The following is a 23,759-nucleotide window of genomic DNA, read 5'->3' as shown; positions in this document are numbered from 1 at the left end:
TTTACAAACGACGCCGGAACCTATCAAATCACGTCCGATTGACCTCAAATTTTGTACACAAGTCATAAATGACATAACAGAGGTATTCTAATTTTCAGAATTGGGTTTCGACCCCGATATCAAAAAGTCAAACCCCCGGTCAAACTTTCAAAAATTCGACTTTCATCATTTCAAGCCTAATTCCGCTACGGACCTCCAAATAATTTTTACCGGACGCGCTCCTAAGTCCAAAATCACCATACAGAGCTATTAGAATCATTAGAATTTAAATCCGAGGTAGTTTACATATAAGTCAACATCTGGTTAACTTTTCCAACTTAAGTTTTCAATTATAGACTAAGTATCTTATTTCACCCCGAAATCCTTCCGGACCCGAACCAACTAACCCGGTAAGTCATAAAATAATTGTAAAGAACAAATTGAGCAATAAATGAAAAAATAGAGTTGTAATACTCAAAACGACCGACCAAGTCGTTACAACCTCTCCACACTACCATCAGCTTTATACTTAATCTTATAGACCCATTTGCACCCTATAACTTTTTTCCCTTGAGGTAATTCAACTATTGTCAAGTGCCATTAGCTTCTAGAGCCTGAAACTCTTTCCTCATGGCTTCTTGCCAAGCAGGGCTGGAAGCAGCCTGAATATAAGAATGAGGCTCAGAAGAAACTGTGTGGGCAGCAGAAAGGGATGTAGTAGTGGAGTTAGAGAGGGAAGGTGGAAGCTGAACAACAAAATCATTTAGGTGCGAGGGAAGAGTGTGATTCCTACTGCTTCTCTTAAGCTGAGAAGGCTGAATTGGATCAGCTGAAGGGGAAGTAGTTACAGGGTCAAGAAGAGGTGCTGAAATAGTAGATGAATCAGGAGGAATAGGCAGAACATCATTAGGAACAGGAGAAGCAAGAGTAATAATGGAAGCAGGAGAAAGGGCAGGGGAAGGAGAATGGGAGGTATCATCAGAAATGAAAGTGGGAAACTGACTGGGAAAAGATAATGAAAGGGAGTAAGGGAATATATATTCATGAAAGATGACATCTCGGGAGACCAACACGGATTTAGTAGACAGATTATACAGCTTGTATCCTTTCTTACCAAATGGATAACCAAGAAAAACACAAGGTATAGCCCTTGGGTCAAATTTATCCCTATTACATTTAGGAAAAGTGGCATAACAGAGGCAACCAAAAGGCTTTAAGTGGGAATAAGAGAGAGCCTTCCCATATAAGATTTCAAAAGGGGTTTTATTGTGCAAAACTGTGGAAGGAAACCTATTTATTAGATATGTGGCAGTTAGGATACAATCCCCCTAGAATTTGGTAGGTAGTTTGGACTGAAACAATAAAACTCTTGCTGTCTCTAACAAGTGTTTATGTTTTCTTTCAACAATACCATTTTGTTGAGGTGTATGAGAACAAGTTGTTTGGTAAATGATCCTATTATCTGAAAAAAATTGTATGGCAGAAGTATAAAGGCCAATTTCTAAGGTATTATCACTCCTAATGGTTTTGACTAGAAGATTAAATTGGGTTCTGAGCATGGAGATAAAGGCTTTTAGCAAATTGAAAGCATTACTTTTGGTTGCCCTGCTATGATCATCCACAATGGTCAGAAAATACTTTGCACCAGAGTATGTGTTAGTATTATAGGGTCCCAGGTGTCAACATGAATGAGTTCAAACAAACACTTGGAAACTGAGTTATTTTGGGGAAATGGCAGCCTTGCCTGCCTTGGTAGGGGACAAATGGGACACACAAAAGATTGTTTAGAAGATAGTTGAGCAGAAATGGAAGAAATACTTTTCATTCTAGCAAATGGAATATGTCCCACCCTATGATGCTAAAGTACATCATGTTTGTTTATACTAGGAACATCATTACTGGAAACTAAAGGAACACAATTCAATGCAGATTTAGATTGTTTAGTATTGGCAAAGAACCTATCAACACTATTCATACATTGCACATCTTTATTGAAAACAAAATTAGGACTAGAATCAGACTTAGCGGCATGAAGGAGCTTGTAGAGGCCTTGGTCTCGCCTACCAAGCTCCAGAAGCTTCCTCGTGAAATGGGCATGTATCAAAAGGCATGAAGAGGAAGTAAACAAGACCATGCAGTGAAATTGCTGAATCAACTTGTAAACTGAGACTAAATTATATTGAAAACTAGGAATGTATAAGACTCTATCAAGAGTGAAAGAAGTGAACAAGATAACAGAACCAGTATAAGTAACTTTTGCCTTATAACTATTGGGAAGAGTTTCCAAGTAAGGAGTAGGAAGTGGAGTAAGATTAGAAAGTATATTTTTGTTTGAGGTCATATGGTCAGTAGCTCCACTATCTATAATTCAAACATTTTTACTAGCACCATACAGTAAGCAAACATGTGAATCATCATTAATATAAATAGGCAGAGAGAAAGTACTACCTGCAAAGTTGGCAGATCCCATGAGGATATTTTGAGAATCAGCAGTCGATGAAACTTGAGTCTATTGTAAGAGAGACATAAGTTGTGCATACTGCTGCTTGGTCAATCCAGGTACTGAAGAGACATGTTCTTCATGGTCAGAAGCAGTGTAAAGTTGAGGTGAATTGTACTGAGGTAGAGTGTAGGCTGTTGCAGGATACTCAGCCTCAACAGTCACATTAGCAGCCATCCTTTTCCCTTTATTGAATTTGAAATTCTGTGGAAATCCATATAACTTGTAGCATTTGTCGATTAGGTGTCCAGGTTTTTTACAATATTTGCAAAAAATATTTCCCCTGGACTGATGAAAGTCCATTTTCTGAGTATATTTCTTTGGAGGGAATGTCTTATTGTTGGCATTTGGATGAAAATCTTTATTGTTAGCATTCACATTGAAAGAAGCAGCTTCTGGAACCAGTTGGGGAGTGTATTGAACTTGCCTCTGATTTTCATCTTGAAGCAAAATGTTATATGCACTATCAAGTGTGGGAGGAGGTTGCATCATTAGCAAATTGCTTCTCACTCCTACATAGATTTCATTTAGGCCCATAAGAAACTGATGAAGCTTATCCTCCTCTTCATCCTTTTGAATACCATCTCTTGCATCACACATGCAACGATTTCTATGGTTCTTACGCATTGTACCCAACTCATCCCAGAGCTTCTTTAGTTTATTAAAATATGACGCAATGTCAAGGGAACCTTGTTGTGTGGAGGCCAATTCCTTCTTTATTACAAACACCTTAGTACCATTTACAATACCATACCTACGTTCCAATTGATTCCAAATACTCTCAGTTGTCTCGGAGTACTGAGAGTATGGTTAGTGAAAGTGAGCTGTTAGCCACGAAATCACCATATTGTTGCATCTATCCCATTAACGCAGCTTTGCAATATCAGTGGTAGCTGGCTTAGGACATGAGCCATCGTCAAATCTATTTTATTCTTAGCAGAAAGAGACACTATCATGCTTCTTCTCCATCTTCCATACCCCGACCTAGAGAATGGAGTGCTCACCAAACACATTACAGGTATATTAGACGAGTAGAGAAATAAAAGACTTGTGAGGTCAGGAATGTATGTAGAATTATCACTATAACTAGCATTCACAGGAATTTCAGTATTCACCATTTTAGGAAGGTACAGAACACTTACACTACAATAAAACGCTGAATTTGCGGAGGTTTTATTTACATATTGCGGTGGTCACAAACCTCCGCAATATACTTTTACGGCGGTTTTCAAAACCCCCACAATAATGTTCGCCGCAACCAATTTGCGGGATTTTTTGACAGACCGCCGTTATCATATAGCGGCGAATATTTGATGGCGGTATAACCTCCGCAATTTGATAGTTTGGCTATCACTTATTAAAAAATAGCGGAGGTCTAGACTCCCGCAATTTCTTTATTTAACCACCATATATTTTATAACACAATATTATTATAGGTTAAATAGCGGCAGTTATAACCTCCGCTATTCATTGAATATTTTTTTTCCTGCAATGTTACTCCATAACTGTTCCAATTTCAATTATATTAATATAATGATGCATCAACAAATTATATAAATTGCCTACTGGAATCAAGTAACATCAATATATTAATAAACCACAAAATACATTAAATTAAATTATCATTAGTCTCAAAAATTTTCTTTAAACATAACTACTCCAACCATTAAACACAAAACATCAATATTATAATTAGTCTTAAAACTAACATTAAACAGAATATCCACTCCAGCCTTTATGGACAAAAGATCTACTATGACCGTTCAATCGAGTACGATACTTAATTATCTAATACATTTGCAAGCAACTTCAATGGTTGTCGTTAGGATTACTTCCACCAGATGATCTTCTAATATCCATGGGTGAAATGGATCCGCTAGCCGCATCACTTGGCTACAAAATAATCAAAAGAAAATATAATTCACAAAAAGTACTTCAACAATATCCTAACTAATAATACTTGGACTGAACAATCATACTTTACAAAATTAAATAAGAAAGTTATGAACTATTCTTACCGTTGAAAGAGGAGGAGAAACAAATATCCCTGCAAATTCTTCAGGTATCTTTCCTTCTTTCATTATCATATACGCCTTAAAAGCATTCATCATTTGAGTGTTAACATTCATCATTTTTCTGTAGTTCTCTTGGCTTTGATTGTGAGCATTCAACATTTGATTGTACTTCTCTTGGCATTGGGAAGAACATGAACCATTATTATAACTTGAAGCATTCAAATCACTATAACAAGGTCTTATTTATCTAAAAGCTCTGCCAGGAACAACTCCTAATCCTAAGCACCTTACCCTTCCAGAGTGCTCTTTTCCCAACACCTTATCAACAACATCATTTGGCGAAATTTCAGACTCATCCACGGTACTTTGGCTCAATGCTAGTTTAATTTTTTTCTAAATATATTACACACCAAAAGTCAGTGTCCTTACTTCAATCAGTGATTGACAAGTTAAAAAAAAATAATAGAAGAATAATATCATTTTCTATTATAAAACAAGTGCTGAAACTTTGGCACTGCAGTTAGTAACACAAAATTTACCATAATAAAGATTTATTTAACAATCTTTAAAATGTGGATATTATTCACATATTCGAAGTTGTTCTTGGGATATCATAATCCTATTCTTATTCTGTATACTGGTTTCTTTGCTCTGTTTATGATATAATGCTAATGAAGTGCTTTAATTTGGATCATTCCAATTTTAAAGTCTCATGTCTTCCCTATAGTTTACTTCTCTATTTTGTTCAAGTAGTTGCCTTGGAACTCTATTGTAATTCTTGGTGTTCCTTGACAGTTCTCAATTTATTTGAAGAATTAACCCAAGCAGCCGTCCACCTAATCTCTTTGATATAATAAAGCTAAGCTAATTAAATCAAACAAACATAGATCCAAAATCAGTTATTCCTTGAGGTTCATTTGAATTTATCTTCCTCCTGTAGCTTCTTTTCGTATCCTCAAAATTCAAACAAATTAGACAAATTCAAAATGGAGCCTTCTCATGGCTATGCATAAGCGTACACTTCAATTGTTAGTGTATGGTTAATGTTATAATAATAAACATATATTTATTCTTCTAAATTACTCCTAGGAATTAGGATATAATGAATGCAAACAATCTGGTTATGTTATGCACCAGAATATATGAGTAAATACTTACTCGTACTTGGTTTTTATTCTAATCAAATAGTTTAACTTAGCAATTAAAAGTTGAAAAGAAAATACATTACTTATTCATGATTTAATTGTAAATATGTATATGAAAACATCTATTGACATAAAACAAAGATAGTGTATGCCTCAGTAATTCCTTTATAAATCGATCATAACAACGATTGAAGATTGTCACAGGTAAATCCGGCCATTTCTCAAAGTGAATTGGAAAAATAGGGCAGTCGGTTGCTAAAATTCCGCAAAAGCCTGCAAGAACGCCTTGTCCTTCACCAATGGGAGAATCCGTGTCGTCAAAATCAACCACAATGCGTTCTCCATTAGATAAATTTAACACATTCCTTTTTTCACTTAAAGTATCTTGCTAGCTCCTTGCGAATCTTAAAAGATAAAATCAGTGTGAGATAGCACAGATACATAAGAGTTTCTTCCACTAGAAGAATACTAAAGTAAAATAGCCCAACATGAATTGAACAAGCAAAGGATAACAAAGTACTTGAGTCAAGTGAAAATTTGAGCAAGAAAGCAGATGATAGAGAAATAGATATATTTAGTGCAAAAAAATACTTCAATGAAGGGGTTGATGAAGAAAATCAAGAAAATGCCACAAATAGTGAACCACAAAACAAACAAAACTGACTGAATCAGCTAGCATTGCCAGTAAACAAAACTGACAAATAGTGAACCACAAAATGCCACAAAACTCCAAGTATTCATTCATAATCAAGCTGGAATAGTAGAAGTGCATTATTGCAGAATATTTCAAGAAATCATCAGCATCAGCCACAAGCAAATACCAATAACAAGTCCTATGGCAAGAAATTCCTAGCCAGAATTGGCTGCAATTGTTATTGTAAAGACAGGAATTCTGTTAAGGTTGATGATCAAGTCGGCGAAAAGAGTGTTATATCCTTCTTCAAAATACACCGATTCTACCAAATTTCTGCCGATTCTACCAATTCAAAATATACCGATTCTACCAAATTTCTTCAAAATACACCGATTCTATCAAAGCAAAATCAAAGCAAAGAATGAAAGAGCAAAATCAAAGCAAAATCGAAGAGGAATTTGTATGAAAGAGCAAAATCAAATAAACTTACATCCAATTGATTGATAGATCTAAAGTTTTCTTTCATACCTCTTTCATTTTGCAACAGAGGAGGCACTGAAGAAAAGCGGAGAGCTATTGTATTTGAAATTTTGCAACTACACGGGCTTGAATTCGGAGGAAATGAAGAAGAAATGGAAGAGATTAAGTGAAGAAGAAATGAAAGAGATTAAGTAAAGGAAAAGAGATTGATAGATCTGTAGTCGCTTTAGTTCTATGGGTTTTGATTAAGTGAGAGTGGGCGAGGGTTTTTGAAAATGAAAAATAAGTGAAAATGAGAAAAGGGGTTTGGGAAAAAAGGGGGGAAAGGATTAAAAAATGAGGGAAACATTGGGGTTGGTGGGCGCTATTTTTTTAAGGGTTGCGGAGGTTACTGACCGCCGTAAATATAATATATTTACGGGAGTAAATAAACCCCCACAATTTGATATAGATTGCGGAGGTTATAGTAACCGCCGCAATAAAACCTCCGCAAATTTAGTATTTTTTTGTAGTTTTAGATGCAAAAGAAAATATCTAGGGTTTTTCTGTCACAAAAAAGAAAACAAAATCTTCTAAACCAACTCCAAATAAAACTCGGCAAAAGAGAAATACTCACTGAGAATCCAATTTCCAGCAAAAAATCAAAATATTGTCGTCACATGACCAGTCGCAAAAAAAATAGCGAACAAGCAAAACCTTCAATTCAAACGGTGAGGGTAAGATCGATCAACTCCTATCGTCAAGATCTATCTAACGCCCATAGCTCTGATACTATGTGAAAATTAACCAACAAGCTACAACGTATGTGAGTTGGTTAGGGTTTCAAACAAGAGGAGAGAAGAGAGCTCAGAGAAAAATCAATATTTTCATTTATGAGTGTTAAATCTGTACAGACTTCTAGAAACCTATATTTATACTTGGGGACAAAACTGTAAACATACTACCTTTTTTTACATGGGCTGTAAACCCGAAAATTTATAAATACACGTGGGCCAAACTTTGGCCCATATCTGAACTAAAACTATCTAATAAAATCAACTAATAACTGGGTTGTATCCAAGATATCATGTAATGCCAATATTTTTATCTTTCTATACTACATATGAAACTTTATTACCCTCCCTAATCAAGTTTTAACTTAATTACACGGTCATATACAATTTATCAATTATATACAAATAAGTTTTAAATGAGTATCCCTTTATATTAGGAATTGAACAAGGAATATCAGTTATTTTCCCATCCCTTTATACATGCCCCCTCTCTCTCTTCGTCTCTCTCTCTCTCTCTCTCTCTCTCTCTCTCTCCCTCTCTCTCTTCATCTCTCTATCTCTCCTTCTCTCTCTCTCTCTCTCTCTTTCTCTTCATCTCTCTATCTCTCCTTCTCTGTTTGTTTTTCCAATTTTTCCTCCTTTGGTGTTCTCTATTTTTTTATGCTTTCTTGTTGTATAGAGTTTTAATAAAATTCATTAATGGATTTCAATCGTTTTACTATAGAGTTTTAACTTAGAAATTTCCTTTCATCTTGCTCAATTGATGTTCGAATTAAAATTGTCAATCAATAAATTTTGAAGGTGTTTGATTCTCCATCTTTGACAGCCATTAAAAAGTTTTGAAGCTTTGAATTCGAATTTAGGTTTTCAAAAACTATTATTGGTTTGGATAAGGTGTTGTTGCAAACAATTAAGAATATTTTTTGGAGTTTATATCTCAATTTTGAGGGTGTTTGGTGAAGATTAGACTTGATTTTGGGCGAATTTCAGATTGAAAATCGAAGAAGAAGAAGAATAAGAAGAAGAAGAAGAAGAAGAAGAAGAAGAACACATGACATACAATATACTTACAAAATTATATTAAAATTATATTATAGTTGTATGGAAATTGTATTTAAGTTGTATTATATTGCAGTTATATATGTTTTTATTTGAATGTTGTATGAAAGTTGAAAACTATTTGTATAATATATGAATCGTTGAAATAAATTTTTATTTAAGTTATAAATACTATCTTTTTATATAAAGTTGTTGATATGTATCAAAATTGTATTAAGAGAGGAAGTTTGGATTGGAATTTTAGAGAGGAGGAAGAACACACTACATACAAAATATATACAAATCAGATACAAAATACATACAAAAGACATATTGTATAAAATTTGTATGAAAATTGTATTTAAGTTGTATGATGTTGTAGATATATTTAACTGGGTAAAATAATGTATGAAGATTGTAGATAAGTCATAAATATGTTGTATACTATATAATAAGTTGTATAAAATTTATTTTTAGTTTATATATTGTTGTAGATGTATCAAATTTATACGAAATTTTATTTTTAATTTGTATGCTGTTGTACCATACAAATTTATTGTTGTCGAATTTCTATTGATGTTGTTGATGGTGCTATATCGATGAAGGTGGAAGCATTGAACATTTTACTTAATTTCGACTAACGTGTTCAGCCACAAAAATCAGCCACTTAAACTAATTTTAAACCCAGCAAAAACAGTTGACAAATCGCACACTTTTAACCTAAAACCAAGCCCAAAACCACCTATCAGAAATATTAATTGTACCAATAAATTTTGACCGGGAGAGTAATAAAACGAATATCAGAAAATATTTTGTACTGTGAACTAACATTATGGATTAGTCTAACATTATGGATCAGTCCAAACTGTTGATTAGATAAAAGATAAATGCATTTGGTCTCACTTGGAGTCTGTGTATGCGTAAATATTGACCAACCTTGCATTTGGTCAATATATTTTCCCACTTTAATAAAAAGGGAAAATAGTGTAACTAAATCTCCTAATTTAATTTAAGGTGCTAGTAATGGATTGCACATATATATATATATATATATATATATATATATATATATATAGAGAGAGAGAGAGAGAGAGAGAGAGAGAGATTAATAGGAAAGAGGAGAGGAGAGAAAAAAGAAAAATGGTGTAACTAAATCCCCTAATTTAAGTCACTAATAATAGAATACATATAATTTGTAATCAATCCTTGTTTAGGGCGGGTAATATACAAAACTAGGATAAATAAAAAGTTTGAGAAAACTACCCTCTATAACCCCTTAAAATTTTAATAGCCCATATTTTTTTCTACTGACACAATATGGCCCTCCGACCCAAACATATTACATCTAATAGACCGAAGTGTCTATTTTATATATTTTTTGTATAGTAACAGTCTATTTTGTATATTTGTTGTATAATAACAGTCTATTTTGTATAGTGACAGTCTATTTTGTATATATTTTGTAATATACCAATATTCAAATTTATTTTTACCGAAATAAATACATAAATATCCATGTAAATATATACTAATGGTGGGCCTGAAATTATGATTCCCATCAAAATAAACTAATGACATATATGTGAAAATTTATATGGTGAAAACCAATGGATTTCCCCAGCAAAGAAAGTTAGCCGAGAAAAAAATGAGGCAATAAAAGAGAGCTTGAGATTTTTATTCAAAGGGTGGTTGCCCCTCTCTGTTTAGCCAATAATTTTCCTTTTTCTCTTTTAAAACAAAATCAACAGCCCTTGAATTCCTGGAAATACGTACTACTATACAGTCATTTCTTCAGCATCAATCAATAACAATAGTCAGATCTCTCTTTCTCTGTCTCTGTTTCTGTGATTTTAGTTCTTCTTTTTTGGTACATAACAAATAAGGCAGTGATGATATTTTATCCGAATTCTGGGCTAATTGGATCGGGCATAGAGACTATCAGATCCGTATCTTGGCCTGGCAAATCACCGGACGGCCGGCGATTCAAAAGTTTTTACTTTGCATGCAATCGGTGATTTTGCAGCCATGGCGTGGTCGCCTCTCTTTTTCGCGATCTGTCTTTGCAGATATGAGCCTCTTAGTTAAGTACTTTTGGGCTAGCCACTAAAATTAATTTTGGGGTATAGAATGTATATTGTAATTTCGGGCTACTGGGTGTTAAAAGTTTGGCCCAAGTGACTACAAATGAATTTTGCTCAATAAGTTTCAAATATTGTATTTTAAGTAAAAAATCCATTTTGAATATACTCACTATTTTGGTCTGCTAGGAAAAAGGGTCGAACTGTCGTGATAATTCATCCTGAAGACGTTTGGCTTTCTGAATTTTTTTGGGAAAGAAAATAATTAAGGTTATTTTCTTTCAGATTTGGCGGTTGCATGTCAAGATTTGAGTATACCCTAGTGTTAGCTAGATTGAGCTGTTATTTGACGTGCTACATTTATGCCATTGACGTTATTTTAAAATATATATATATATATATATATATATATATATATATATATATATATATATAAACTATTGACGTTGTTATTTGATATTTGTAAAGTATTCCAATGATCCTGCAGGCAGGGGGTGGATGTAGTCTTTCGGTTATGGGTTCATCTGAACCCAAAACTTTCGATACAGAGTATAAATATATATGTAAAAATCTATTAAAATCTCAATAAATATTAGATTTGAACCCAAAATTTTAATGATATAATTAGTTCAGTGCAAAGTTGAACCTATTAAGTTTCAATCTTGGATCCGCCTCGCCTTACCGGCATGCTTAACCGGACAAGTCAAGTTGGCATAATGGATATGTGATCCCTACAAATTTTTCTTAGGTACGTAGTTTTTTTCATTTTCTTTTAATTTGGCATGCCATGAAAGGGATGGTCGTAGCGGCTTGGTTGGTTATTAGAAATGGGTTTAAATTTAATACACCAATAATTCAAGTAGTTTTTACATTATCAAAGCTACTTAACAATCTACTACGAGATTTGCCACATGATTGAGATTGTGTGTTCCAGAAAAGTCAAACTTTAGATGCACTACGTTCTAGTTTGTTATAATACATCCAACTTACCACACAAAAAATCTTAAAAACAAATCTGCTAAATTTAATTTTGTATTTTCACTGGCATTGGTAACTCAATTTTTTTTTTTTACAGCCAATTAAATTTAATAAATCTTTAAATTATTTAATCACGTAAATATTTTCTATTCAGTAATTCAATAAAAATCGAACCCTTCAATTGATTTAAAAGAAAAAAACCCCATCAGAAAAACGGGAACAATTCTAATCTGCACGGTTGATATGCCCATTTTGAATTGTCTGATGATGGCGAGATGGTGACATTGTTAGCAATAAAAAATTAAAAGCATGTTCCATGACAAGCTCTAATAATTGAAGCCCTTCACTATAAATTGGCATTTGCAGATGGGCAAAATGAAGAACATATCGTAGGGAATTAATAAGCAACAAAGAGAAAAAAATACATAAAATTAAGAAAAAAGGGGCCGGAGAGACATGGTTAACATGGCTGAGAAGTGGGAGCAGCTTAGTGGAAAAAACAATTGGGAAGGGCTATTAAACCCCTTGGATCTTGATCTTCGCAAATATATCATTCAATATGGAGAATTGGCTCAAGCAACTTATGACACTTTCATTACAGAGAAAGCGTCTAAATATGCTGGAGCCAGTAGATACTCAATGGAAAACCTTTTTACTAAGGTTGGACTTGACCCGCTAAAGTATCGCGTAACCAAATTTTTCTATGCTACCTCATCCATTCCACTTCCTGATGCTTTCATTGTAAAATCATTGTCAAGGGAAGCATGGAGTAAAGAATCAAATTTTATGGGGTATATTGCTGTGGCTACTGATGAGGGTAAAGTTGCCCTGGGAAGGAGGGATATTGTGGTTAATTGGAGAGGAACGATGCAAAAGTTAGAGTGGGTGAATGATCTTCAATTTTTAGCTGTCCCAGGACCTAAAGTCTTTGGTGATGGAGGTTTGCTTCCTTTGCTTAAACCTTTGGTGCATCACGGTTTCTACAATATTTATACAACAGAAGATCTACGATCACAATTTAATCAGGCTAGTGCCCGGGATCAGGTGCGTATTAACTTGCTTATTTGATAAAGCTTCCATGTTTTTACAAGAATATGATTGTTTACTTCACAAGTAATTTTTCTCTTACAAATATCAGAATTTTAAAGATAAATACTTTTGAGTCTTAATTAACAACTGTTCAAAGCCCCGTTTGATCGTAAATAATAAATATTTCAGTATTTTCAAACACTAAAGCAAATATTGAACCTCAATGTTTCGGAAGGCTTGTTAAATATTGAAAAAGTTGTTAGAAGAGTATTTTAAGATCTAGAAATAATGGTTTTAACTTAAAGGTATTCAAACCTTTTCTTTGAAATTCATTTCTAAAACACAAAGTCAACTTCCGTATACTCTTTTTGATCTTCAACATCAAATACATTTTTTCCTTCAAAATATTGTCAAAAACATGCCTACTTGATCTTCTCTCTCTCTCTCTCTCTCTCTCTCTCTCTCTCTCTCTCTCTCTCTCTCTCATACAGAAGCTTTTATAATATGTCCGAATTCAAGATGCCTACAGGACGGCGTAACTAAACCAAAAAAAAAAAAAAAAAAGATGCCAACAGGAATAATAAATTTGTGATCAACATTTGCGTTTCTTTATTATAATCTAAAGCAATATTAGGTTATAGGGAAACATATCAATTGCATCTTTCTTTCTTTCTTTTAAATTTATATGGATCGAAAGAATTACTAAGTGCCTAGATGAAGCTAAGGAGTATAAAAGTTCATCATTTTCTTCTTTTCAGGTAATTGAAGAAGTAAAAAGATTGGTTGAGGAATATAAGAATGAAGAGGTTAGTATTACTGTAACTGGCCATAGCCTAGGTGCGTCACTTGCAACCCTAAACGCGGTTGACATAGCTTTCAATGGTATCAACAAAACAAGCGAAGGCAAGGAATTCCCCGTGACAGCTTTTGTATTCGCAAGTCCTAAAGTTGGGGATCTCAATTTTCATAAGGCATTTTCGAAGCTGAATAATCTTCATATCTTGAGAATTCATAATGTTTTGGATATTGTCCCCAAATATCCACCCGTTGGCTATATAGACGTTGGCGAGGAACTAATAATTGACACCACAAAATCTCCGTATGTGAAGCCTCCTGGAGAAGTTGTCAGTTGGCATTTGTTGGAGCCATACTTGCACGGAGTTGCAGGCACTCAAGGAATAGGAATTTTAGCCGGTTTTAAACTAGAGGTGAATCGTGATATCTCACTTGTCAATAAGCAGTGGGACATAATAAAAGATGAATATTGTATTCCTGGGCTTTGGTGGGTTGACAAGCACAAAGGGATGGTTCAACAACAGGATGGATCTTGGCTTCTCTTGGATCGTGAGGAGTATGACTTCTGAGAGAGCTAAGGTTTCAAATGTGGTTTTATTTCCTTTCGTGTTATGTTTGAATAAAGGGGTTCGCTACTATATAAATATGTGTTGTGCTTCCTCTTATAACAGAGGATAGACTTGTATGTGCATCTATTTCTTTTAATGCTTAATATGAGTTTTAACTTCTGTGTCCACTTAACTTGTATGCTTTGAATTATTTAAAAGATCGATAATGCTATTAGATATTTGGAAGTACTAGGGAGGCCCCCTGGGAATAAGGCACAGAAATGTGCATATTAGAGAGGTTCTGCATAATTGGTGGAGTGAAAATACCAATAACATTGTGCACAAAACTCTTCTGCAAATTACTCCTATAGTAATTTGTTTGGAAAATCTGGAAAGCTTGTTGTGCTTGCAAGTATATATGGGATCAAAAGAATTTCAAGTTGTACAAAATGAAGCAGCAAATAGAATGAACTATTCAGGCTCGATGAATCTTAGCTTCCCTACACGCAATTAGAATGACTCTTGGTTACACATCTGTGAAGTAGTACAAAAACTGAGACCTATACCCTTATCTACACTCAAGTATTCTGGAAAAAACCTGAACTTGGTTGGGTCAAGCTAAACACAGATGAAAGCTATTTTTAGAGAGTGGTAAGGCTGGTCAAGGAGGAGTTGTCAGGAATGATATTGGTGATCTTATTATGGCATTTTCTATCGCAGCTGTTTAACCAAACAAAAAATAGATTTCTCAGTTAAAGTCTATATTTAGGAAAAAACGGGTTATTGATAATCAAGTTTTACTTCACTTCCATAATAAACTTTTAGAAAAATAACAAAGGTAATAGAGAAAATTATCAAAGAGAAATAAGGAATGAATCAACAATCAATCCGTAAAATCAAGGCTAGAGACTTTGATAAAGCAGAGAATAATGAAATGTATTTCAGTAGTAATCGTAATCTTCCTCTACAAATGAAATTCTTTATCCTTGTATAGGAGCGTACAATCATAACTATTTCCATACTTAATTTGGATTCATTATGTGCATTAATTGTATTGATTGCCCATTATCATGGATAACCGTAACTGACATATTTATAGCTATAGATTCCTTATAACTGCTCTGATTCCCATTCCTTAGTTACTTCTGGTTCGTGTATCTTCCCCTCTTTTTAACCTTTATTCATTTTGCTCCCGCCTTTTCTTTGACAACTGTCAGGCCCGGTTCTTTTCTCTGTACTATCTCGAGGGTGTTTCTCCCGTACCTTCTCTTAATTCCATTTGAGTGTGCCACTTGTCGCTATACCGTTGTTCCACGCGTCATGTTTCATCAGCTTGCTAATATTCTATGTGTAATGCCCTTTTTTCACCAATACAGATAGTCCCCTCACTTTCTGAATATTCTCAACTGAATATTTGGGAAGTAGTAAGTTTTTATGGTGGGAATTCATTGTCGTCATTTTTCCAGTATCATCATGTTTCCTTCAGAAGCGATGCAACGTATGTCACATCCATTTAATGCCCACGCCGTGTGGCTTTCGACGATTGGATCTGTAGTATTTTAGTGCTTTTTAGGGTTTTTTCTGCGGCTGCACCAGTCACGAAGTGGTTGCCATGATCGTTCCTCATTTTTGGCATTTTACGGCCAAAAAACTAGAATTCTGCCCGATTCCCATATTTTCGTGTGCAATAGACCACTCTTTCTGAGTGCGCCGGGACCCCGGACTCGGATCACCTAAAATCTTTCCGAGCCAGCAAATACGAGCTAAAGAACCATAGTCACAGCCCCGCCATGACCGTTCCGCATTGTTTTGCGTTTTTCCCATATTTCATGCGCTATAGCCCACGCCTTACGAGTGGGCCTGGGCCCTCCGGACCCGGATCGCCTAAAACTTTTCTGGGCCATCAAATAGGACTTATGGAACCATAGTCACCGCACTACCATGATCGTTCCTCGTTATTTTTGCGTTTTACGGCCAAAAACTAGAATTCCGCCTGACCAACTTTAACGACGATCGTGTCTTCTTATAAACACTTCATTCTTTTTTGATTTCTTGGAGTCTTCCTTCTTCAGTATCCATTACATTACTCCTTATTTGTATTTCTGCACCCTTCCTTCTATATTTATTTGAATAATCATGTCTTCGACAACACTAGACCCCCGCAAAGTTGTGATTGTTGATGAACTTGCTCCTTCTACTTCCCCTACTAGAAGTAGGAAAAGTGATAGATTTCGTAGCCTTGGTTCATTATCTAATCGTGGTTCTTCTTCCCAGAGTAGTTATGTTAAGCCATCCTCTTCTAGACTTAGGGCTCCTCTAACCTCTAGATCTTCTTCTAGGAATAGAGATTTAAATGAACCTGTGCGTGAACCCACAATTGCAGAGATTATTCCCCAAGAATTTTCTTTTGTAACTGATCATGAAACCATGAGAAATTAAGTTTCTTCTATATCCTCCCTCAATCCTGCTGATCTTTACCCGAGTTTAATCACTACTGGTCTTATTTCCCTGGTTCGACGAGAGTGATACTGGAAATCAGATTTCCCAGTTTTAGTCCCTGGTGCCAATGAGAGAATCACCTCTTATAATGTCGGTTTCTCCTTTGTTTATACCTATCCTTTTGTGTTAGGGTTCAAGCCACCTATTGATCCAGTAATCATTGAGTTTTGTCGTTACTTCAACGTGTGTCTTGGCCAGAATGGCCCAATAGTATGGAGGGCTATTGCATGCCTTCGTTATTTGCCGGATCTGGTTTCCGTGCCTTTTACCTTTCGACGCTTGCTTCATCTCTACTCCCCCAAATTGTTTCGTGAAGGACGTTTTTCACGTGGCTAGAAGTAAGAGAGTATTGGTTAGCCCTGAAGACGATCCTGGCCATGGCTGGTACGCTCGTTTTGTTGCTGCCCCCTCCCCCCCCCCCCCCACTAGTAGATTAATGGGTGAAGAAAACATGCCCTTTTCGAAGAAATGGAACTTTGCAAGTAAGTTTTTTTATTTTATATATATATATATATATATATGTTAAAGAACTTCATGTAATCAAATACCCAATTTTCAGCAACCATGGAAGTTTTTGATGAGATTTTCATCTTCCGTGCTTGGGTGGAAAAATGTTAACTGCTGCTCCTATGGAAAAAAGATCCTGGAAATACCTTTCTCAAAAATTCGGTTGGAAAGTGAAGACGCACAGTACTTTTTCCCTTCATTGTTCTTCTTTTTCTCTTTGTTGCTTATACAAGAATTTTTCATTCTTCCCTTTTCTTTTCTTTAGGATTTGATATTCGCGGCATTAGTCCCACGTCTGTTCCGTCAACCAGGCTTTCCGTGAGTCTTGCCCAAGAGCGAATTTCTAAGTTCTTCTTCTTCAAAAAGGAAAACTGACGGAGCTCGTGGCTCTGATGATGAAGAAACAGAGAAAGGTTCTTTGGTGCGAAGGCCACGCGTTAGGAGATGTGTGGTTTTTGAGGATGAAACTCCTTCCTCTCATGACCTTCCATTAAGTTCAATTCCTTTTAGACTTACGGATGAACCAGAGACTACTTCTTTGGTAATTTCTGATGAAGATGTTGTTGATACTCCCCCAAGTTCTGCTGATAGATTGTTCGTTCAAGACTTCGAGGGTGAAGAAGATTTTAGGCCTATTTATGAAGAATTGCCCCTTGCTTCCCTTCTAGCTTCAGTTTTCATTAAACCCCCTGTGTCTTTACCTGACGGTACTCCTGTTGTTACTCACGTGACTGCTTCTACTCTATCTGCTATTCTAGTAGCTGCTTCTCATGCAGAGACCGAACCTTCTAGCAGCATGAGGGAGATGAAAAGAGTTGTTATCGAAGTCCCTGAAGGCGAAAATTTATTGAGAAAATCTGGTCAAGCTGTCGTGTGGTTGAAGTCGCTGCTAAGCCCCGTGGAGAAGGAAAAGTTAAAAAGCCATAGCTCACTGACTTTAATGAATGACATTGTTCATTCTTCTTTGAATGTACAAACTTACTTACATTTTCTCTCTCCTTTTTTTTTTTTATAACTCTTCCCATTTGCCTCTTTTCTTTGCAGATTAATTTGATTGGCACTGAGCTTATGAAAATAGTTTCTCATATGGACCAGCTAATTATGAAATTGCGCACTGAGGCCGACAACTGGAAGGAACAATTCGAGGGTCTTCAACTGGAAAAAGAAGTTCTTGCAGAAGAAAAGAGTGCTTTGGAGCAACAAATGAGAGTGAATTCCGCTAAATTAGCGATTGAAAAAGCTTCTTCTAGCCAGGTTGGAAAGGACAAGGATATAATGGAGTCCTCTTTTGCTGAACAACTTTCCAAGGCAACTGAAGAAATGAGGAGTTTAAAAGAACTCCTGGATAAAAAAGAGGTTTATGCATGAGAATTGGTTCAGACAGTTACTCAAGTTCAGGAAGATCTCCGCACCTCTACGGGTAAGATTCGGTTCTTGGAAAGTTTGCTCGCTCCTTTTGAAGATAACTTATGATGCTTTGGAAGTAGAAAAAGAAGATCTGAGATTGACCATTGGGAGAAGGATTATGAGACTCGAGGATAAACTATAGTTGGATGTGAGCTGGGCTTTCTTAAACACTCGCCTCGAGACTCTAATTGAAGTCACCCAGGAGGGTTTTGACCTTAATGCTAAGATTGCTAGGGCTAAAGAAGCAATTGATAAAACTCAGCAATGTCAAAGCTTTTCCTCACCTAAAGACGAAGGTCCCAAGGGTAATGGAGATGGACTTGTTCTTAGCGGGGCTGATATTCAAGCCTCTTCTTCTCAAGTTAATCCTTCTTCGCCTGTTGATGATGCTCCCGTGGATGAAGCTTCCATTGATGATGCTCCTTAGTTTTCTCTTGCTTTTTTTCTTAGCTTTTATTTAGATCTTCCTTGTGCTATTTTTCTCTTAGCTTAACAACTTTTTGTAAGATTTATTTTTGGCTATCCCTGTCTTCTTTTGGGGTTTAATGACAAACTTAACAACTCAGTTTTCCCAAGGCTATATATATATATATATATATATATATATATATATATATATATATATATATATATATATATATATATATAAATATTTCGGTTGCTTTTTTCGCTTGTTCTGCTCTTTGATATTTGAGCTTTTTTCTTGCATTAAAAAATGCCTTAACAATCCGTGGCTTTGATAAACACGGATTTTTATAAAAGAGGGCCCTTTTACGTTAACGACACTGATGAAAATGATGTCTCATCTTCATATTGGTGTAAATATATGAAAGATGAAGTATACATGAAAAAAGAAATAATTTGAGGAAGTTTTATGCTTTGAACTTTCAAATAATTTCGTACATCATTTTCATAATTATTCGTACAATATTTTCATAACTACTTTCTTTGTAGCAGATTTTAAAATACAAAATCGGATCTATTATCCCATGACTATATTTTGGCTTTAACCTAAAACTCGTAGGAATATAGAATATCTTGCATCTTTTTTGCGAATTCACACCTCTTTGAAAAATTCAAGGTTTCCTTAAGGTTTTTGATTCAAGCTGAACTAAATTATGCCTTTTTAGTTCTCTTTCTTCTATATGCATAGTCCCCCCAGTGTTAGAGTTTTGAAGTATGAAATCTCGAACACTGGATTATTTCATCCTTTTGGTCCATTCACTGAAAAGGAAAATACGAACGGGACTTGGAGATATTCATTTAGATGATGAATGCACAACACTTTTCCATTAGAAAGGCTGCAAACTAGACTGAGAATAATCAGTATTCCGCGTGTCTTTCGGGTTTAGTATCATTATTTGGTACGGGCAAGCTTTTTGCCTATCATCTAAAATTATTAGTAAAATTCAAAAGAACAAAATAAAATTGAATCTGAGTGATACCTGACCATGGGTACTTTCTTCATCTAGAAGTAATGCTTCTTCAAATGAACTGCATTCCAGTTTGATGGTAGTACCTTGCCATCCATGGTTTCCAACTCATATGCTCCCTTTCCAGTGATGCCTCGAACCCTATAAGGGCCTTCCTAATTTGGACTCAACTTACCTGCATTGGCCGCTATTGTAGATCGGAACACCTTTTTGAGGACGAAATCCCAATCTTGAAGTATCTCAAGTTAGCTTTCCTGTTGTAATATCGCTCAATCATCTGTTTTTGAGCCGTCATTCTAATTAACACTGCTTCTCTCCTTTCTTCTAATAGATCTAACTTTACTCGCATTTCCTTCTCATTTGACTCTCCAGTAGCATGTGTGTATCTCGTACTTGGTTCACCTATTTTTACCGGAATTTAGGCTTCAACACCATATACAAGTGAAAATAGAGTCTCACCCGTACTTGTGTTTGCTGTCATTCGATAAGCCCACAATACCCCTAGTAACACTTCCGGCCAATTACCTTTTGACTCCTCTAATCTCTTCTTCAATTTATTAATAATAACTTTGTTTGTGACTCAGCTTGCCCGTTCGCTGTAGGGTGGTAAGGTGCGGATGTAATCCGTTTAATCTATCAACTTTGAAAGAATTCTGTGATTTTCGTGCCTATGAACCGTGGGCCATTATTCCTGTCACACCTTTTTTTTTTTTTTTACCTTAACTACCCTCTTTAAAAAAGATAAAGTTGATTTTAAAGCTCAAAAGGGTTTTCAATTAGAAAGTGACAGAAATTGTGTTTCAAAGGATTTCCAAAGTCGCCACCTGATATTTGGTTTCGGTGTGCCAGGTCACCGTTTTAAAATAATTTTTCCTTTTGAAAACACATTTAGTCTCTAAAACATAGTCTGCACCAGTAATTCTGAGTTAGGAGGTTCATTTAACTCGGGGAGAATGTGTTAGACATTTCCCGAGTCCCATAACTAGTACGGTTGCATACATGATCCGATTAGCTTTAAAGGGTATTCAAATTGAGGTAAAACACATAAAAGCAGAAATAAGCACAAAAGGTTCGAGGTTGTCTCCACCTAAAAGAAAAATAAGAGAAAAGAAATTACTAAAGAAAGAATACTAAAAATTCTAATCTATCCTACACTGCTTCCTTCACGATACTCATCACGGCCTCCAAATACAAGTACTACGGGGCATTCCTCAGATGGATTAATTAACTAAGGGGGCGACCTCTCACCTCAAATAAAAGAAAAAAAGAGGCCTAAAGTTTGCCTACTTGAGTGTGGCCGGCCTAAACATGCTACTAGCAAATAATATAACAAATTAAATGAATAAATAAAAGAGAACTAAATAACAAGAAAATTCTAAATCATGCTCATATTCTTTTAACTTCTTATTTCAGGTATTTGACCAAGCCCAATTTTTAAAGCATGTGAGAAATAGTCAATTAATGATGGGCTAAGTTTTTCCCTATCCTACGGCCAAACAGCCATTTAAGACACATAATGATCAACCAAATTCAATCATTCAACACGTAAAAGCATTTAAAAAAGTTATCAACTAAACTAAAATGGAACGACAAAATAGGTGGTCTTGAAACATGAGAAGAGCCTCTGAACTTTGATTAACCTCATCCTTGTATATCATCTCTCAATTCCAGTGAACTACGCACTATATGGTGGCTAATCCTATAGCTCTATAAAGTTGCACGAACTCACTGTTCAGTTCAATTCTTATCAATTGCACTCATATTGTATTCATCTACGCTAGCCTCGCGAGTTACCCCAAAATCCATTTTAACAAGTGATTATTTTAAACAAGATCCAATTAAAAGAGGTATGAGCCAAACTATGAGACTAATCCACTAAAGCTCAAAGGTACCGTCAAATAATTCCAACTTGACACTAAGAGGACCTATTAATCTATTGAGAAAATGATCTCCATCAAACATGTGAATAAGATAACTTTCTGTCTAGACACCCATTGACAATAAGAACACTAGTTACATTAAGCTCTAACACTTTGAAGGGAAGATAAAATTCGAATAAACACTTTGTGATAGAAGTAACTTAGGACCTAACAAATCAAGAATAATCTGTGCCGCTCCCGACAATTTAAATGTGCTATGGACAAAATTCTCTATTAATGACTGTGAGCACGTAATATTTGCCTGATAAAATACTCCTATAAAATCCACAAAAATAGATTTTTTCTAATTATTTTTATGTTTCATAGAATTCTAGGAATTTCTTGTTAATTATTGTTTGCATTTAGTTACATATTTAATATTCTAAAATCATAGAAAACACCAAAAATGTTCAATGTTTCATTGCATAAGCATTTTAGATCTTAATTATATTTAGGATTTAATTAAACTATTTAATTGCATTATTAAATAAAAAATCACAAAAAATAATGGTCATTCTGACATTTGTAGTTTTTAGTCTTAAATTAGTAATTTTCTTTCGTTAATTTTAAGCTAAATTAATTGTTCAAATGTTAGAAATAGTTAAATAGGTTTATTTCACAAATTAGATTTTATTTAGGATTTAATCTAGGTTTTTAATTAATTAGATTAGGATTTAAAATCAAAGAAAAAGAAAAGAAGAAAGAAAAAACAAAGAAAAGGAAAAACAAGGGATGTTTCGGCCAAATTTCAAGTGGCCCAGTTGCTTTAACCCCAAATCCGCCCCAGCCCAGTTCTCCTTTACCCGGTCCAGCCTCCCCCCAACCCAAAACGACGCCATTTGGACCAAGTCAATCCCAGCCCTTCATCTAATCTAATCCAACGACTCCCAACTCCCTCCCATCTACTCTTAAAACTGTTTGAAATTCCCTCTCCTAACCCTAGAGACCTCACACTTCACCTCTTTCACTCTCTGTCCCGCCGCCGCTGGAGATCTCCCCACGACGGCGGCCCGTCGCCAAACCACCCCAAAATTTCACCAGACAATCCTCAGCCTTCCCCCATAACTAATCCCCCATTAATTTTCCCAAAATCCTCACCAAGGTCGCCGAATTTCAAATCTGAGATTACAAAAATCCTAATCTTTCCCTCTTCTGATTTCTTGGGCGATGCCAACTCGTTTTGGTCTAGAACTTATGTTAATCGATTGCTATTGACGAGAGCAATCGATTGACATTAGTTTTAGCTCATTTCGAGGTCACCGGATTCCGGCCAACTCCCCCCTAGCCGGCCAAAGCTTCATCATCACCGGCGCTCGTCGTTTTGCTTCAATCGTCGTCTCATTATTGGTCCGAAACAGTGTACCTCTCTTCTCCTATTTCTTTGTTTCTTTTTCTGTTTTAGATTGTCAGTTAGGTTTAATTTTGATTAGATTGGTTATTGATTGCATGATCATTAGTTTAATCACGTGTTTTTAGGTTAATTGAATCAATTTTAATTAATTTAGTAATTTAGCTAGGTTTAATTAGTAGATTGTTTATGTTTGTTCTCTGATTTTTGTATTAATTGGTTGATTTGTGATGTTTGAATGACAATTAGAAATTAGGGGGTTGAAAGGGTAATGACAGAAACCCTAAAGGGGTAATTGAAATCAAAATTAGGGAATCTGAATAGTTTGCTTAGGATGATTTTAGAAAAGGGCTAAAGTACAATAAAATGAAAGGAATTAGGTCAGATTGGGGTTAAAAGAGGTAAAATACAGAAGTTAAAAGGGCTAAAAAATATGGGGAATATCTGGATAGATAGCTGTCCAACACCTGCCCATTTTTTGTTAAAAAAAGATGCCTTTTCCCTAAGTTTTAGGGACTGACATTCCGGAATTATTCTCTGATTTTTCAGTGCACATAACCAAATTCTCACTCTCTATATAAAGACCTCATCTCCTCTCATTTGATACTTTGAATTCTGAATTACACACAGGATAGAAATCACACACACATTCCC

The 23,759-nt window shown here is 35.3% G+C and overlaps 1 protein-coding gene and 2 long non-coding RNA genes across 3 annotated transcripts; 1 reads left to right on the top strand and 2 right to left on the bottom strand.

Moving 5' to 3' along the window:
• Positions 1-4,042: 4,042 nt before the first annotated feature.
• Positions 4,043-5,328, bottom strand: LOC108948992 (uncharacterized). The gene is made up of 2 exons (XR_004503088.2): positions 4,498-5,328; positions 4,043-4,372 (listed from the first exon to the last, which is right to left on the bottom strand). It is a non-coding gene; the product is annotated as an uncharacterized lncRNA (long non-coding RNA).
• Positions 5,329-6,380: 1,052 nt separating this feature from the next.
• LOC138906524 (uncharacterized) lies at positions 6,381-6,881 on the bottom strand. Its single transcript, XR_011413950.1, has 2 exons — positions 6,764-6,881; positions 6,381-6,668 (listed from the first exon to the last, which is right to left on the bottom strand). It is a non-coding gene; the product is annotated as an uncharacterized lncRNA (long non-coding RNA).
• A 5,108-nt stretch (positions 6,882-11,989) lies between these two features.
• On the top strand, positions 11,990-14,180 carry LOC104118937 (phospholipase A1-IIgamma-like). The gene is made up of 2 exons (XM_009630330.4): positions 11,990-12,664; positions 13,408-14,180. The coding sequence occupies exons 1-2, from the start codon at positions 12,077-12,079 to the stop codon at positions 14,011-14,013; spliced, it is 1,194 nt and encodes a 397-aa protein (XP_009628625.1). The 5' UTR covers positions 11,990-12,076; the 3' UTR covers positions 14,014-14,180.
• Positions 14,181-23,759: the final 9,579 nt, after the last annotated feature.

This window comes from Nicotiana tomentosiformis, chromosome 2 (assembly GCF_000390325.3).
Source record: "Nicotiana tomentosiformis chromosome 2, ASM39032v3, whole genome shotgun sequence".
Taxonomy (NCBI): domain Eukaryota; kingdom Viridiplantae; phylum Streptophyta; class Magnoliopsida; order Solanales; family Solanaceae; genus Nicotiana; species Nicotiana tomentosiformis.
This window is presented reverse-complemented; position numbering and strand designations above follow the sequence as displayed.